The sequence below is a fragment of the Megalobrama amblycephala genome, linkage group LG14 (assembly GCF_018812025.1).
Source record: "Megalobrama amblycephala isolate DHTTF-2021 linkage group LG14, ASM1881202v1, whole genome shotgun sequence".
In the NCBI taxonomy this organism is placed as follows: Eukaryota; Metazoa; Chordata; class Actinopteri; order Cypriniformes; family Xenocyprididae; genus Megalobrama; species Megalobrama amblycephala.
This window is the reverse complement of record NC_063057.1, coordinates 7,063,395-7,083,187: the sequence shown is the minus strand read 5'-3', so window position 1 is coordinate 7,083,187 and position 19,793 is coordinate 7,063,395. Positions and strand designations below refer to the sequence as shown.

The window sequence follows — 19,793 nt, the reverse complement described above, 5'->3', positions numbered from 1 at the left end:
TGCTCACGATTTAGCAAATCGAGGGAACGAAATAGTAAATCATGCTCACGATTTAGCAAATCGAGGGAACAAAATAGTAAATCATGCTCACGATTTAGCAAATTGAGGAAAACGAAATAGTAAATCATGTGCACGATTTAGCAAATCGAGGGAACAAAATAGTAAATCATGCTCACGATTTAGCAAATTGAGGAAAACGAAATAGTAAATCATGCTCACGATTTAGCAAATCGAGGGAACAAAATAGTAAATCATGCTCACGATTTAGCAAATTGAGGAAAACGAAATAGTAAATCATGTGCACGATTCAGCAAATCGAGGAAAACAAAATAGTAAATCATGCTCACGATTTAGCAAATCGAGGGAACAAAATAGTAAATCATGCTCACGATTTAGCAAATCAAGGAAAACAAAATAGTAAATCATGCTCACGATTTCGCAAATCGAGGAAACCGAAATAGTAAATTATGTGCATGATTTAGCAAATCAAGGAAACGAAATAGTAAATCATGCTCACGATTTAGCAAATCGAGGAAACCGAAACAGTAAATCATGTGCACGATTTAGCAAATGAAGGGAACGAAATAAATCGTGCTCATGATTTAGCAAATCGAAGGAACGAAACAGTAAATCGTGTGCACGAGTTGCTTTTTTGTCATGTGCGGGGCTCCATAGAAAACCTTCAAACTTCCAGCTTTTAAAACTACATCAAACGTTCTGGTCAGGCTTTCTCAAGCCAACATCAAGGTTTGTGTTTACAAAATTTATATATAGATTATTTTGTTGTCTGTTTCACAAAGGAATTAAGCAGTTTTCCCTCTCCTTCCATATTTGACTATTGTGTCATGCGCAGCATCATATACATGCTGCGTCTCAATTCGTCTACTTATACTATGCCCTATGGGAGACTGAAATTGCGCTCTGTCTCATAGTTACATGCATTGTGTGACTGTAAACCGGCCTGTCAATCATCTTGTAATAGTTAACCTCCTCATATTCAGTACACACTCCACATTTCATTATTAATTTAATTTACGCTACTAAAAGAAATCATTGTATGCATTATCCTCATTTAGATAGCTAAGTCAACGTGCATGTGTGTGTGTGTGTGCTTAAGATGGGGTGTATTCTGATAATCACACTCAGAGGAGTCTGACACACCAGGGTCTTGTTGTCGTGGAGCTTTTCCTGACACTGTTGCCTGGGAGACAGCGCCGTGTCTGCCATATGTTTAGAGATGGGGGTCCTGAGAGAATCATCCACAGGTGACCTTCAGTCACGGCCAAACACACGCACATGGATTCACGGAGACAGCTACGTCTACAGCTTCACACTCAAATAAATCACCATTTTTAAGCAGCTTTGGATAAAAAAAAAAACAGAACTTTCTTTTATTAGCATCAGAACCTGTCACAGACAGTGCTATCTATGGCACGACACACACACATACTTCGGGGAGTGCAGGAAGAGTGCACGTTTGATCCATTTTCCACAGACTTAAATAAGGAGGAGTATAAAGCCTCTGTATCACCATAGAAAGCACCTCCAATGTCAATACTGATACCAGCCTCTCATCAAAGGAGCTCAACTCCTTCAAATAGATTTTTCTGTCATGCGGGACGTATCCGAAATAACAATTTTATTTTCCAGGTGTTCTAATCTGTCCAATGCAACTGTCAAATGGTGTCTTTTGTAAATAGTGTTGCTCCTGGGCAACTGCTTTTTTGCTTGTTGATCTGCATGTTTTAAACCTAGTGAGCTGTGTTGCTGTCTACTGTCTATATAGGCAGCATCATAACTGAAATATAACCTCATAAGAGGCTGATTTAAAATGCTGCTCATGGTTTAGCAACTCTGTAAATGATCAGGATCATCTCAGCCAGGGTTGCCAGGTTTTCACAACCTGCCCATTTGCTACTCAAATCTAGCCCAAAACTATAGCCCAACCACATTCCAGGGGGTAAAAAATATACAGTACATTTCAAAAGTTTGGAACCACTAAGATTTTTAATGTTTTTAAAAGAAGTTTCGTCTGCTCACCAAGGCTACATTTATTTAATTAAAAATACAGTAAAAAACAGTAATATTGTGAAATATTATTACAATTTAAAATAACTGTGTACTATTTAAATATATTTGACAAAGTAATTTATTCCTGTGATGCAAAGCTGAATTTTCAGCATCATTACTCCAGTCTTCAGTGTCACATGATCCTTCAGAAATCATTCTAATATGCTGATTTGCTGCTCAATAAACATTTATGATTATTTTCAATGTTGAAAACAGTTGTGTACTTTTTTTTTCAGGATTCCTTGATGAATAGAAAGTTCAAAAGAACAGCATTTATCTGAAATACAAAGCTTCTGTAGCATTATACACTACCGTTCAAAAGTTTGGGGTCAGTAAGAATTTTTATTTTTATTTTTTTGAAAAGAAATTAAAGAAATGAATACTTTTATTCAGCAAGGATGCATTAAATCAATCAAAAGTGGCAGTAAAGACATTTATAATGTTACAAAAGATTAGATTTCAGATAAACACTGTTCTTTTGAACTTTCTATTCATCAAATAATCCTGAAAAAAAATATTGTGCACAAATATTTTGTACAATTGTACACATTAAATGTTTCTTGAGCAGCAGATCAGCATATTAGAATGATTTCTGAAGGATCATGTGACACTGAAGACTGGAGTAATGATGCTGAAAATTCAGCTTTGCATCACAGGAATAAATTACTTTGTGAAATATATTTAAATAGAAAACAGTTATTTTAAATTGTAATAATATTTCACAATATTACTGTTTTTACTGTATTTTTAATTAAATAAATGTAGCCTTGGTGAGCAGACGAAACTTCTTTTAAAAACATTAAAAATCTTAGTGGTTCCAAACTTTTGGACTGTACTGTATATATATATAAAAAATAAAATTTAATTACTAAGTGTTTTTTATTTTAATGCATGTATATAATTGCATATGTATATATATATGCATGCATCCCTACATTATATGCATGCATTTTATATATATATATATATATATATGTGTGTATATATGTGCAACTTTTTGTAATAAATGTCTACAATAAATTATTATTGTGACTTTTTATCTCATAATGTGACTATTTCTCATTCTTATATTAAATGTTATGTCACAAATACCTTTTGTTTTGTTTTTTTACACTGAGACACAAATCTGCCTCTATAGAAATGGTTGAGACATTTATTTGTCAGGTGCATACACACTGTAAAAAATAATTGTTGGTTTACCTTAAAAAAGTAAGTTACCTGGTTGCCTTAATTTTGAGTTCATCGAAATTAAAAATTTGAGTTAATACAATGCAGGTGATTGGTTTAATCAACAGAAACTCAAACTATAATGTTATTTGAACCACATTAATTATAGAAGTTGATTTGACAAAAGAAAAAATGTTGTTTTTTTTTACAGTGCAGCTCACTAGGCTTTAGAATCAGAGCAAATGAAGCACTGCTAGTGTACACATGAAAGTACAGCTCAGCTTTAGGCTGCTTGCTTGGTTAATGAAGTCACAGGGTACACAGCGAGGTTAGTGCGGATGTGAAACCCCACACAGATCACTGCCAGCTGTGTTCTCTGCCAAACCCCACATTAGCCACAGCAGCAGCAGTTCATGGGAGACTTCTGAAGCCTGCAGTGGATGACAAGATCATTAGATACTGCTTACAAGTGTACCACACGCGCAGTAGACCAACAAAGACCCTATTATAGTGCGTTTGGAGGTTGTTTTCATTGTCTGATCCCATAATGCTTCGGTCCTGATCATTTCTGCTGGCTTTGTGGTGATTATAGCCCTCCAGATGAGTTAAAGCCTCATTAGGACGCTAAAACAAAGCAAGAGTAAAAGCGAGAGACAGGCCCCTTTGAGACGTTATCCAGAGGGGACAGGCTGTCCCGCACTGATGTCTTTTCACATTCGGCAGCTCTGGCTACTGCCTTTAGCGATACTTTGACTGGAGTCTTTTCAGTTCTGTGGTGATCTGTTATTCTGGTAGGCTCGCTGTGAATATAAGGTTGAGATACGAGTGCAGTAACTACCATAATTGGGTTTAATATTGAGTTATGCGAGTGTGTTATGTTTGTGGCTGAGTGACGGCACACGGGGTCTGTTACGATGTGTGCTTTCTGAATAATTGTGTAGACATTAAGGTGATGTGTTGACAGACGAGGCTGGAGCGCTGTTGTGTGGGCTGAACGCAGCTGCTGTAAGGTCTGACTCACTCATTTGACGGCTTTTATTGACATTAAATATTGCACGCCGATGACCGGCCAAGATACTGGAGTGTTTTGGTGTGCCTCGCATTTTCATGACAACGGTGGTGGAGAGACACTTACTAAAAGTGCAATTCTATTTATGTCACATTGTATGCTGTTGTACCACAGACGAGCAATAAATCTAAGATAAAAGTTGCGCCGTTCTCTCATATGATGCTTTGGGAAGAGCGTTTAAATAAACCCATTCACAAGAATGAGTCTGTTCCTTTGGGCAGTTCATGAATCAATTCAAAACGACTCACTGATTCATTTGAATCCCAAATTAATGATTTTATATATATATATATATATATATATATATATATATATATATATATATATATATATATATATATATATATATAAAAATAAAAATATTTTTAGAAACAATTATATACAATATGATTATATTATAATATTATATATAAAAATATTATTTCTTCTTTTTATACATAAGAAATAAACATACATATATAAATATTTTTTTATATTTTTTATGAAAATGTATATCATATTTTATATGATTAATCACGATTAATTGAATTTAACATAAGTTTATTTACATAATGTGTGTATATATAAATTTCGTATATATGTGTATACATATAAAAATATTTTTATGTAAACAATTATATACAAATATGATTATATTATATTTTATATGAAAAAAATATATATTTTTTTTTAAATATATATTATATATTTATTTTTAAATATATTTTTAAACATAAGAAATAAACATATTACATACATATTATAAATATGGAAAATTAAATGAGGTTAAATATTAAAAAATCTCTGATAAATAATTTATTAGTTATACAAGATATAAGTTATATATCTTTTGGCTACATTTTATATGAAAATATATATCATATTTTATATGATTAAATGTGATTAATCGAATCTAACAGAAAAGTTTGTTTACATAATATGTGTGTGTGTGTATATATATATATATAATTTATATATATATATTTATATATATAAATTACGTATATGTGTGTATACATATACAAATATTTTTATTTTTATGTAAACAATATATATATACAAATATGATTATATTATAAAATATACATTATTTTATATTCATATATATATATATATATATATATATATATATATATATACACATAAATATTATTTTTTATATATATATATACATAAATATTATAAATATGGAAAATGTAAATGATGGTAAATATTAAAAAAATCTCTGATATGTAATGTATTAGTTATACATAAGTTATATTTTTTGACTATATTTTATATGCAAATAAATTGTCCATCCCAATTAGCTACAGTTTTTGAGTAGTTTCCCCAACATTGCTTGGCAAAGCTTTCATGGAAACGTGACACTGTGTCCATGAAAACACTGCATTTTTAAGAGCCAACAAATAAAAACAAGGACAAATGGACATTGAATAACAGTATAAAGACTGAGAGCTCACAGCCTACAAATAGTTGCTAATGGATGTCAGCGCCATTCAAGCTAAACAAGAGCTGACCTTGGGTTGTTTGAAACTGCACTCACTTCTCCGTCTCTCTCTTTCTCTTCCCAGTTCATCGCGTTCGCCTCCTTGTTCTTCATCCTGGTTTCCATCACAACCTTCTGCCTGGAGACCCACGAGGCCTTCAACACGATCATCAACAAGACGGACGTGTTTCGCAACGACAGTTTGACGGACCCCAGTCAGCAGTACGAGATCGAGACGGACCCAGCGCTCACCTACGTGGAGGGAGTTTGCGTCCTCTGGTTCACCTTCGAGTTCCTGGTGCGCGTGACATTCAGTCCGGATAAGCTGGAGTTTGTCAAGAGCGTCCTCAACATCATAGACTTCGTGGCCATTTTGCCGTTTTACTTGGAGGTCGGATTGAGCGGACTTTCCTCCAAAGCGGCCAAAGATGTTTTGGGCTTCTTGCGGGTGGTGCGGTTCGTACGCATCTTGCGGATCTTCAAGTTGACGCGGCACTTCGTGGGCCTTCGCGTACTGGGACACACTCTCCGCGCGAGCACGAACGAGTTCCTGCTCCTCATCATCTTCCTGGCGTTGGGCGTGCTCATCTTCGCCACCATGATCTACTACGCCGAGCGGATCGGAGCCAGTCCGAACGACCCTACGGCCAGCCACCACACTATGTTCAAGAACATCCCCATTGGATTTTGGTGGGCTGTGGTCACTATGACCACTTTGGGTTACGGAGACATGTACCCTCAAACGTGGTCCGGCATGCTCGTGGGAGCGCTTTGCGCCCTCGCCGGCGTGCTTACGATAGCTATGCCGGTGCCCGTCATTGTCAATAACTTTGGCATGTACTACTCGCTAGCCATGGCCAAACAGAAGCTCCCCAAGAAGAGAAAGAAACACATCCCTCAGGTTGTGCAGACAGGCTCGCCGTCGTACTGCAAAACGGATCTGAGTACAGCATGCAACAGCACGCAGGGAGAGCTGTGCCTCGGACAGAGCAGAGGACTAGAGCGCCACCGCTCAGGTGAGAGCCTCTTCTTCAACACATGTGAAGGTGGAGTGTCACTTTCTGGATGCTGATGTTCTCTGGATGATTTGAGTAGAACAGGGTTTTCAAATGGGGATTTTCGAACGAGCCATTAAAAGAAACGGTACTTCGAAACCAAGTGAGCAATGAAATGTAAAAAATGTGAGGATACCAGCATTTCCCCTTGCATTTTGAGCGTTGTTGAGCGGATTCTGACTAACTTAAAGGAATAGTTCACTTTAAAATGAAAGTTACCCCAAGCTTTACTCACCCTCAAGCTATCCTAAGTGTATATGACTTTCTTCTGTCTGATGAACACAATCAGAGTTATATTAATAAATATCTTTCTTGAGTATAAAGCTCAAGAAAGCGCATCCATCCATCATAAACATACTTCACACGGCTCCGGGGGTTAATAAAGGCCTTCTGAAGTGAAGCGATGCGTTTGTGTAAGAAAAATATCCATATTTAAGTTATGAAGTAAAATATCTAGCTTCCGCCAGACATTCTTCCGTATTCAACTCACGAAGAAAGTGTTGCAGTTCAAAACGTTTACGCTACGTCCTACGCCTTCCCTGTTCAACTTACGAAACAAGCGTAACTGACACGAAGTTGAATACGGAAGGCGGTCAGGCGGAAGCTAGATATTTTACTTCATAACTTGTTAAATATGGACATTTTTCTTACACGAATGCATCGATTTGCTTCAGACAGCCTTTATTTACCCTCCGGAGCCGTATGGAGTACATTTATGATGGATGGATGCACTTTCTTGAGCTTCATACTCATTGTTTCTTGCCATTATAAAACTCGGATGCGTCAGGATATTTATTAATATATCTCTGATTGTGTTCATCAGAAAGAAGAAAGTCATATACACCTAAGGGTGAGTAAAACTTGGGGTAATTTTCATTTTAAAGTGAACTAATCCTTTAAAGGATTTACTCACCCTCATGTCGTTCCAAACCCGTAAGACATTTGTTCATGTTTTGAACGCAAAAAAAAATGCAATTTACACATTCAAGGTCCAGAACAATAGGAAAGACATAATTGAAGCAATCCATGTGACTCCAGTGGTTTATCCTCAATTTTATGAAGTGACACAAGTGCTTTGTTTGCACAAAAAACATAATTTAACACTTTATTTACGGAAGTATTGACCTGCAGTCCAGTAGGGGGAGCACTATGACATGCGTGTTGTGTTGACTCAAAACCAGAGGTGGTTCCGTGAACGCGCTTTGGATAATATTATTTTGTAAATATAGAGGTAAATTATGTTTTTGCATCGCTTCATAAAATTGGGGTTAAACCACTGGAGTCACGTGGATTACTTTAATGATGTCTTTCCTATCGTTCTGGACCTTGACCTTGCTCCTAATGGAGGGATAGAAAGCTCTCGGATTTCATAAAAAATATCTTAATTTGTGTTCTGAAGATGAACGAAGGTCTTACGGGTTTGGAACGACATGAGGGTGAGTAATTAATGACCGAAATTTCATTTTTGGGTGAACTAACTCTTTAAAGACCTCTGATTGGCCATTGTGTTCATGAGCTCAACAGATATGTCTGTGATTGGCTACAATGATCAATGCACGGGAGTGTTTGAAAGCATTTTGAAAGTGGTCTGCTGATAGACGCTTGCTTTCAAATGGTCTCATGTATATCTGTGTAAGCACTTGGTGAAGAGCGTGAAAGATTTCTATTTACAACATGTTTTTGAAGCGTTGATCATTGTAGCCAATCACAGACATATCTGTTGAGCGCGTGAACACAGTGACCTATCAGAGGTGTTTAAGTTAGTCAGAATCCGCTCAACAGTGCTCAAAATGCTGGGGGGAAATGCTATAAACGTCACATTTTTTAAATTTCAGGACCAACTTTGTACCGAAGTACCGGTACTTTTGACAACACTAGAACCTCAGGTGGTTCATGAGTTGATGAAAAGCAAATACACTGACAAAAATAATTCCCATTCAGAAATTAATAGTAAACTTCACAAATGATTACATATAAACGGCAAGTAACACATTGAATTAAAGACTGAAATGGTATTGTCTTGTTAAATGTATTCCAATAATTTTTGTTTTATTTACAACTTTTTACAGTGTAGTAAATTATATTGAATGTAAAATTAAATATATTTTTTAAAATAGTTGTCTCATGCCATTGGTTATTATGTGTCATGTGACTTTCACACTGTAATGCAACTTTTTTTATTTGAATTTCACATTCAATATAATTAACTACACAAAAATAAAAGTTGTAAATAAAACAAAAATTATTGGAGTACATTTTACAAGAAAATACCATTTCTACGGAAGAGGATTAGGGCCAAGCAATAATAAAAAAATAAAACCATCTCGAGATTAAAGTTGTTAAATTCCAAAAAAAAGTCGAGATAAAATGTTGAGAATAAAGTCATTAAATTACGAGAAAAAAGTTGTTAAATTATGAGAACAAATTCGTTAAATTATGAGAAAAATGACGTTAAATTTCGAGAAAAAAGTCGAGATAAAATGTTGAGAATAAAGTCATTAAATTATGAGAAAAAAGTTGTTAAATTACGAGAACAAATTCTCATAATTTAACGACTTTTACAATTTTAATTTACAATTTTTACAATTTTCTCGTAATTTAATGACTTTATTCTCATAATTTAATGACTTTATTCTCAACATTTTATCTTGACTTTTTTCTCGAAATTTAACGAGTTTTTTCTCGAAATTTAACAACTTTAATCTCGAGATGGTTTTATTTTTTTATTATTGCTTGACCCTAATCCTCTTCTGTACATTTCAGTCTTTCTACTTCAAAATTGTTTAATTTTCACACAGAAGTTGCTAGTAAATTTAATAAATAATTACAAACAAGAAATAACAAACAGCAAGTAACATTAGTTAATTATATTGAATGTGAAATTAAAATAAATAAATGGAGTTGCGATTACAGTGTGACAGTCACATGACACATAATAACCAAAGGCATGAGACATTAATGACATCATTGTTTTTGAACTGAAAACAAATGGGAAGGAAGGTTTGAACGACATGAGGAAGTTTTCATTTTCGCTGAACTATACCTTAAAGTAAGACCCAGTACCTAAGTGCTGTGTCATCTACTCCACCGAGTCAGGTGTGTGTTTTACCTGGAGGAATAAAGCTGATGGCATTTCAGATATTCCTTAGAGAGCTGAGCCTAAGAGATCCTAAGCAGATCTAGCGCAGCTCGCCTGTTGCCACGGAGATGCATTCAGGAGCCTGAAGATGGGCTGGATTTCACTGCGATATTTCAGTCTGACATAATCTCATGTGGAGACAATAGAAAACTGCAGTTTGGTGGAGTGATGCTGGTCAGATTTTAGGATGCTGTGCATGTTGGTCATTTACATGTGATGTGCTTTTGCTGTGCGATGGTTTTCACAGGATTTAACAGTGGGATAAGTTGGGCCTTATATTAGCTGTCCAACTGTTTTTGAGCCAAACAAACAAACAAAAAACACATATGTAGTAGAAATGCATCTGATGGGGGTCAGTTGAACCTGAAATCAGTTTAATTGTACAGGGTGTCCGGTACTGATATTGTGGTATATACAGACTATACAATACTGACCTGTTTTCATATGGTTTTAAGTTGGAGAAAAAATGTCATCATTGTGTTTTATATATATATATATATATATAAAAATTGAGTTAGCATTAATTAAAATAAAGCTGATAAAATAAAGAATCTGAAATAAATATTAGATGAAATATTAAAGCAAAAAAAATGCTGCTTTGGCAACTAGCTGAAATAAAATAAGTTTAAGGTGAAGTATTAAAATGGCTAAAACTGAAATAAAGACAAAAAATAATAAAAATGTCAAAAGCACATAGCGAAATTACTAAAAAAAACTGAAATTAAGATGAAAACTGAAAATATAAAATTAAAAGCTTATTCAATATAGTAATAAATACTATAAAAATATTTAAATAATATTAAAATAACACTGTTCATATAAAGGTACATGGAGATGGAAAGGAAAAATTATATTTCAATGCTTTTGCATTCACCCGAGAAACTTTGCTTTTGATTACAAAACTTACAAGTTTGACTTTGAGCGAATGCAAAGTCTCTCAAATCTTTTGCGACAGAATGTAAAAGTGTTGAAATATATTTGTTCCTCCCACCTCACATTTTTTCCCTCCAACATGTCCCTTTAGGGACTCCGTAGTTCATTCGATTGGTAAATGGACTGATATGAACTGATGGATATTAGTAAATGATGCATCATACAAAAAAAATGACAAGAAAGTCTTAAAAGTTAATCAAAATGAACCTTGTTGTGAGATATTATACATTTAAAAAGATCTCTCTTTCATATACAAATTAATTTCCAAAACCTAGTGATGCATAATGATATTTTCTGTCGTCTCTCTCACAGAAGCCCGTCTGCATTGTTGCATTTTCATTAAGGATGTTTTTAAGCTGTTTTCCTTCAACATTGTAGGTAATTTCAGGTTTTACCATCGTTGTTCGGGACATTTTGATGTCCACAATGTAGGCAAACCCTGACCCACACACAGCTTCTGATGACTCATTCGTTCGACCCAGTTTCGGTCCTATTTTCGTCTTGAGAGTGACCTCTCACCTCTGTCTCTAGTTGGTCTGTGTCCCAAATAACCAGATGTTGTTTTTCACCGCCCGCGCTCTTCATTTCCCACCAGTGTTGTCTGCGGACTGCAGCGCAGGAAGTGACATCACAATGTCTCCAGAGGAACGGATACCCATGCGTCACTCCAGTGTGCGGGAACAGGACCGTCACACCGAAGGCACGTGCTTCCTATTGGCCGCCAGCGACTACACCTGCACAGCAGACGCAGCTATTCGCAAAACAGGTATATTCTTCTTGTCCAATCAAAGCCTTCCATTCTTCATATTAGCATATACGCCCAAACAAGTGCCCATCACATTTCCTAAACTCTAAACCCATTTCATCCCTTATATCTGTCAATCCATTGACATATACATTGATTTATGGATGGAAATGAAGAACTTTAACTGTTCAGAAGGTTTATACTGTATACCGACGATTTATAGTTGTTGTCATGGTCAATATGAGTCTGTTTTTTCCCTTTTTAAAGAGGACCTATTATGCTTTTTTACATGTTCAACTTTGCTGTTTGAGCATGAAAAAGGTCTGTAAAGTGTAAAGGTCTCTATATCAGTGTCATAACTCCCTGAAACACCTCCATTTTAGTCTTGAGTTTCTTCCGTCACAATATTCCTCATTTAAATAATTCCCGCCCAAGTCATATGCAAAATAAAGAGCGGGGCCTGGTTGAGTTAGTTAGTAGTGTGTTGAAATTGGAGGTTATGATAAGGGGTGGGACATTTCCCAAAAACGCTCAAAGCGCTTGACCAATCGCAACACACTGGTCCAGTCGACCAATCAGAGCACATTGTGCTTTTCAGAAGGAGGGGCTTAATAGAGACAGGAACTAAACAGAGCATCACTGACAAACTGAGAAGAGAGGAGCTGCAACAATGGAGAATATGTGAAAAATAATGTTTTTTTGAACATTCAAGCATGAAAATCCATTCTAATAGAGCCTAAAAACAAAATCAAGACTTTGAAAAAGGGCATAATAGGTCCTCTTTAAAAGTCTATTTATTTTGCTGTCCTAACTCTGCATCATTATTTGGTTTTCTTCTATTTTTGTTTGCATTTTGCATGAATACTTAACTAGTTTGACCCCATAACAAGGCAGATGCTGAGTTGGCACCCAAGGTCACATGGCTGTACTGTTTGACAGACACAAATGCTAGGCTAATAACCCCACTGGGAGGTTAAATGTGAGCCAGCTCAAGGGCAGTGAGGAAATGCAGGCACCCAGTGGGGCCGAGTTTGTAAGGTCAAGCTCTTTCACAGCCTGGCGTCCCCTCAACACTACCAGTGCTAAAGGCCATTAGAAGGTTAGCACAAGTTAAACATACTTATTGAGCATTTTTACATGCACGTTCATACCCCGGTTATGCTTAAGCTGACAATGCATGTGGTTGTGTAAATGCATTAACCCGTTTTACTTTATCAGAGTAAAGTCATAAATGGCTTAAGCATAAACAGATTTTTGCCCTTTTGGCCTTTGGCATGTAAATGCATTCTGTCGGCTTATTGCAGTGCGCATGTGTGATATGTGACAGATTTAACTGCAGGTTTAAGTGCATCCAGGCAGAGCAAGAGTTTCGCTGTAGGGAGGAGGAAATATATCGCAAAGAAATTATAAAAATCTCATGCAGAAGGATAATATATGAGTCCGTAAGTTTCTCGCTGACGTGTTGGAGTTTTTTTATGCTTTATTTAACACCACAAAAGATATAACCTGTGAAATACTTGGAGTCAGATGCACGAATGATTTCGTTTTGACGTCATTGCCGTGTATGGTTGTCAAAAGGACCGGTACTTTGGTAGCAAATCGGTACTGAAAGTTAAAAAAATATGATGATACCAACATTTTCCTCCAACATTTTGAGTGCTGTTGAGCAGATTTTAACTAACTTCGGTGAAGACCGTCTATTTACAACATATTTTTGAAGCGTTGATCATTGTAGCCAATCACAGACATATCTGTTGAGCACGTGAACACAATGGCCAATCAGAGGTGTTTAAGAATCTGCTCAACAGCGCTCAAAATGCTGAATTATTAATACTCTTAAAAGTCTTGTAAATGTGGTTTTATTTGATTTAAAATTTGAAATTATATATATATATATATAATATATATATATATATATATATATATATATAATATATAAAATCTCCGGCATCAGGCACCAGCTACAAGCTAAAGCAATATATTACGGAACCAATATATATTATTGTTTTATTTCATTTTTAAAATTATATATATATACATATAAGTGTATTTTATAAAATAATTTATATATTACTTAAATATTTAGTTTTTATATATAACTATTTTTTATTTTATTTTTTATTTTATGAAAAGAGCTCTGAATAACCATCTTCCATCAAAATATACAGTTTCCACATATTACAATCAGATATACTTGATACTGTACGTTCTAATCAATATCATTTACTTGCATTGATCATCGTGTAAACAACATTCTAGAATTACATATATGGTCAGGACTGTTACTGTACGCTGCTCTATATGAACTACTGTTTGCTTATCATTGGTGAAACTCTGAATGGCATAAACAAGATATTCAGAAACAAGAGTTTTTTGTGAGGTGTGAGGTTTTTGCAACTTTTGTACAGTTTTAGTTGGCATTTCCATCCAGACTGGCTTTGAATTTATTTATTTTTTTGTTGAATTTCATCATCATCCTCATCATCTTCATCATCATCAGCATCATCATCATAATTAAACTGTGTTTTAGTCCTTTGAGAAAATCGTTATCATATTATAATGCCCTTTTTATGTACTGATCACTTAGCAGTTCAGTTTCTCACAGTTACTGAGCACATGATTGCGCACAAAACATGTTCAGTGATCAAAATGAAAAACAAGATCGAGCTTCTAAGATAAATCTTCTAGAGATTTCAGTATTTGAAAATGGCATCATTCTGATCGCTGGACACAGTAAATGTGATGTGGTCTTATTTGTGTGCGCATGTCTCACGGCCGTCTGTGACCGTGTCCCACGAGACACTTTTTGTGTTTGTTTTGTGTGTCTTTGTGCTCTTATTGTTACGTTCTCTCACGTCTGAAGGCTTTGAGAAATCCCGAAGCTTAAACAACATAGCCGGCACTCTCCGTCTCTCTCCAGTGACCTCGCCCTGTCCGATTCGCCGCTCCCGTTCCCCTATCCCGTCCATCTTCTGAGGCCACGCCTACTCACGCATAGCCCAATGTACTGCAAAGACTCCGCCCACTGTGGGTGTGGCTATACATTATCCTCTCCATCAGTGAATATAGTGATTATGTTTAGAACTGTATATAGAGTGATATAAGAATTTTAAAAAAAGAAATATTAGGGTGAATTTCACAAAATCATAATAGAAAAAACAATATATATATTTTGCTTAATGAAAATTAAGACTTTTTTTTTTTTTTTGCATTGTGACATTTCAGTTTCCTCTCAAATCATTATTTCCGTAAAAATATGTTTGTAATTTCCATTATTCTTAGTGATTATTCTGACTAGATTATCATTCTTGTAGAAAAGTATAACATAAATTTACATAAATTTCCACCATGATGCATAATTATATTACTGTTTAAAGTTTAAATATATATTATATTGCAGTAATGAGTTTTTTTTCATAAATTTCTACCATGATGCATAATTTCTTTACAATTTAAAATTGTAATAAATATATATTGTATTGCAGTAATGAGAATTAGATTTTTCATAAATTACTACTATGATGTAAAATTACTTTACAGTATGAAATTTAAATATATATTTTATTGCAGTAATGATAATTATATATATTTTTTTAATTAATTACTACCATGATGCATAATATCTTCACAATTTAGTTTTTATTTAAATATATAAATTGTATTACAGTAATGAATTAATGTTTGTTTTTTTTTTTGCATAAAATTAAAATGAAAAAATTTATGAAAATTTCATGCAAAAAATCTTAAATTTTTCAAATATAATTCTCTTATGCTCACCAAGGCTGCATTTATTTGATTAAAAATACAGTAAAAAATATTGTGAAATATTATTACAATTTAAAATAACTGTTTTCTATGTGAATATATTGTAAAATGTAATTTATTCCTGTGATCAAATCTGAATTTTCAGCATCATTACTCCAGTCTTCAGTGTCACATGATCCTTCAGAAATCATTCTAATTTCTAATATGATGATTTAGTGCTCAATTATTATCAATTAATTAATATAATTAATTTATATATATATATATATATATATATATATGTGTGTGTGTGTGTGTGTGTGTGTGTGTGTGTTTGTTTGTAAAAATGAAATGGAAAAAATTGTCATGAAAATGTCACAATGCAAAAAATCTTAATAGTGCTGAAACTGGCTTCATTTTCTTTGTGTAAATATAATTTCTTGTTTTTTGTTTTTGTTTTTAGGAGGCATGTTTTTGTGAGCTTCACCCATTTGATTTTCTTGCACTAACTCAGAGAAACAGAAAGCATTTGTTCAGGGAGAGTTCAGGTGACTAACTTCAGATTTATTTGACACTGATGCTTCCAAAAGCACGAGCAGAAGGAGATATAGTTAGCTAAAGCACAACCTGTCTGTAAACTGTCTGTTTGGATTTAATTGTCTGCTTGTCTGTGTAAATGTTTGGAGCTGCCTGTTTGTTGTCGATGGACGTGCCGTGTGTGCATGGACCGCTCTGTCTCCGTCTGCAAGGAGGAATCAAAGGAGACGTGTGTGCGTTGTCGATCTGACCGAAGCAGTGGAGAATCCGTGAACTGCTCGCTTCCGTTTCATGCATGACTTCTGTCTGCTCCCCGTCTGTCTCCACCCTCTCTTGGCACGTACTGAACCGGCATCATTACACTGGTTGTACACACAGATAACTGCTCAGAGCTTGTGTTCACGGGGTTCAGCCGAACAGAGGGGAACGTTCTGTCTTAAAAGGGAGGGAACGGCCCAGACGAGACTCACAGGTAACAGACGCTCTCGTGCTGTGTGATGTCACTGGGGAGAGAGAATGACTCTTATTGGCCTAACTTGTTCAAACCACTGTCAGATGTTCATACAGTTTAAAGAAAGCACTTAAAGTCAACATGAATGCTTTTCACAACCTGTTTTACATACTGCAGTTGATTGGATGGTGAAAAGTGGGCGTTACCTGACTACAAACATGTAAAACATGCAGAGCAAATACACTACTGGTCAAAAGTTTGAGGTCGGTACGATTTATAATGTTTTTGAAAGAAGTCTCTTACGCTCACAGAGGCTGCATTTATTTGATCAAAAATACAGTAAAAATTGTGACATATTATTACGATATAAAAGAACTGATTTCTATTTGAATATATTGTAAAATGTAATTTATTCCTGTGATCAAAGCTGAATTTTCAGCATCATTACTCCAGTCTTCAGTGTATAAATATAAATGCAGCCTATGTGAGCTTAAGAGACTTTAACATAATTAAAACTAATTACCGACCCCAAACTTATGTTTTTTTTTGCACAGGAACGTGTCTCTAGGAGTGAAGTTTCTGATTTCATGTTGACTTTGGCTCGCTCTCTTGATATAAACTGTAAATGCATCAACGAGTCATATATTTCTATTCATGCTTGTAGAAACATTCGTAGTTCTAAGTAATTTAATACATGGTCTGATATAAAATATTTCATCATTCATTATTAACTACAGACAAACAACTCACGTCATCTGAGTCATTCATCTGCATCCTCTATACTCTGTGTAATACATATGTATTTTTAGCTAATGGTAATTATGCTGGATTTTAATCGAGAGATAATTCAGAGATTTGTCCTGTGCATCATGTGAGTGAATCTAGAAGGGAAGGTTGCTAAGCAACTGGCATAGGGAGATTTTCTGTCACGCATCCTCAGCATAAACTTCATTTACCACTTTGTCCACACCCTGCTCGGTATGTTACCTGAAATGCATTCGCAAGCAATAAAGAGCACTGTATGGTTGCATATGAAATCCTGTTTGCTCACTGTGCACGTCCTGAATGTTTGATTGTAAATCACTGAATATCTGTATGTGAAGTCAGAATATTATATATGTGATAAGAGATGTACTTAGAGATGAATTATGATGTTAGAGTGAATCTCGCAAAGAAATATCAGGTCGCATTTAATCCCAAAATCAAATGAAATTATATTTTGCATAAAGAAAATAAAACATGCACTGTAAAAACAAATTAAAGTAAGTTACCTGGTTGCCTTAAAATGTTGAGTTCATTGAAATGAAAAATTTAAGTTAATACAATAAAGGCGATTGATTTAATGAACAGAAACTCAAAATATGATATTATCTGAACAACATTAATTATCTAGGTTGATTTGACAAAAGAAAAATATGTTCATGAAACTAATTTTTTTCAGTGTTTTTATTTTTGCATTGCACGTTGTTAATGACAGTTATGCACATTTTTTTTTATTTTAATGCATAAAATCTAAATTTTTAACAGAAATACAGTCAGTGTCATTTTAGCATCGTAATGCGTGGTGCATCGCAAAGCTAGTGCGAGATGAGCATTTGGTGTTCAAATATATAAATGTTATTTTTTTTTATTAAATGACCATTCGTTTCACTAGATTAGACCCTTATTGCTCGTCTGGGATCATGTAGAGCTCTTTGAAGCTGCACTGAAACTGGCATTTGGACCGTCAAACCATTTGTCCCCAGTGAAGTCCACTATATGGAGAAAAATCCTGGAATGTTTTCCTCAAAAACCTTAATTTTTGTTTTCAACTGAAGAAAGAAAGACATAAACATTTTGGATGACATGAGGGTGAGGAAATTATCAGGAAATTTGGTAACACTTTATTTTACAGTGTCGTAGTTACACGTTACTACATATACTTACAATAGTAATAACAGTAAATTATGCATAATTAACAGTAAACCAAACTCTAACCCCAACTGTAACTCTATAGTAAGTGCTTGTAGTTAATTAATAGTACTTAGTACTTATTTGAGTATTTGAGCACTGTAAAATAAAGTGTAACTGGAAATTTTAACTCTGAAGTCAACTAATCCTTTGGTTAAATTGGTTAACTTCCCTTTTTATTCATGCAAAATATCATGTATTTTTATTTTGGGTGAAATGTGACCCAGATATTTTTTGACATTATTTATGAGATTCACTATGAGGTTCAAAAATGCAATATATTTTGTCTACAAATGTTTCTTTTTTTAAGAAGAAATTGCAAATATTGAAGCTTTTGTGACGTTTGCAGCTACTGTATCACCTCTGGCTGACGTACAGTTTATATCGGCCAGAGACGGGGAAGGCGGGGCCAGCAGAGACTCAGATGGATTTGATGAATTGGATTGGACAGTCTGGAATAGAATAAGCCTGTGATTGGATGGTTCTGAAAGCGGAAAGCTCGCGTATGGACATCTCGATCGATCGGACTGCTCACGACCTTTGGAAATTCCCAGTTATTCTGTGTGGAAACAGACTGAAGCCAGCTGGCACAAAAAAAACAAAACAAAACAAAAAAAAAATCATGAAATGGATAGTGAAACGTTTCCTGCTTAGTCGGCTCTCCATTTAAATGTTCATCTGTATAAAGGACACACATCCACCTGTGGCTTCCCTTCTGTGTCAGGTAGCAAATCCAACACCCTCTCGATTCCCTTTCCAAGGCCTCTGTCGTTGCAATAAGTGTATTAAGATGTGTAGAGGCACAAGTGTTTAAAAATGAAGTATTGGTGTATCGACTATACTAAACTACAGAGTAGAGAGAGAGTAAACATGATAAGTTTAATAAATGTGACCTTCAGTCATTAATGCTTTTATCTGCTCTAGTATCTCTGGTGGATTCATTGTTGTCTGTGTGTGTGTGAGATGTTCATCTCAAAATGGGACACTTGAAGACCTCATGAAAGCAGTTTCTTTCGATTTTAAAGCAACCAACATGCTTTAGTTTGCACACCATTGGTTGAGTCAATGATTCATATCAAGCTGAAATATGTTTGTTTAAAGCTAAAAATGTTTTTTTTTTTTTTTTTTTAATGTATACATCTTCTAAAAGTTGATTTTGTCAGCTTTAAGAGTGTACTAGCATATATGAAGCCACAAAACTGTCATGGGGTCTTTGAATGCGTGTGTTGATTTATCTTGCAGTTCTCTTCCTCGTCCCTGTTTCCTGGAAAAATTTCCCAGTGCAACAATCAGATGTGATGTGCAATAATGATGTGAAACAAAGCTGCACCGATTCACACTGTGATTTCAGTTCAGTCCGTGACGGACGCCGCAGCAGAGCCTCTGAAAACACGCGTGCGGCAGCTCTGCGCCGTGAACACGTTCGCTCTAATTAGATCCTTTCTTTTCTTTCAGCCATGGAGAGATT

At 35.0% G+C, this 19,793-nt stretch overlaps 1 protein-coding gene across 4 annotated transcripts in view; it reads left to right on the top strand.

Moving 5' to 3' along the window:
• The window catches only part of kcnc2 (potassium voltage-gated channel, Shaw-related subfamily, member 2), a 53,475-nt gene extending 34,236 nt beyond the window's left edge, over window positions 1-19,239 (top strand). The window contains exons 2-5 of one of the 4 annotated variants that reach the window (XR_007179339.1): window positions 5,857-6,787; window positions 11,494-11,664; window positions 16,074-16,396; window positions 18,675-18,728. Coding sequence is in view for 3 of the 4 variants with exons in the window: in XM_048154769.1 (XP_048010726.1) it covers window positions 5,857-6,787; window positions 11,494-11,664; window positions 18,675-18,799 (1,227 nt within the window). In the remaining variant the exon portion in view is untranslated. Of the gene's footprint in view, window positions 1-5,856; window positions 6,788-11,493; window positions 11,665-14,506; window positions 14,989-16,073; window positions 16,397-18,674 lie in introns of those variants that run through there. The other 3 variants (XM_048154771.1, XM_048154769.1, XM_048154770.1) reach the window with 3 other exon arrangements.
• The last annotated feature ends 554 nt before the right edge of the window (window positions 19,240-19,793 follow it).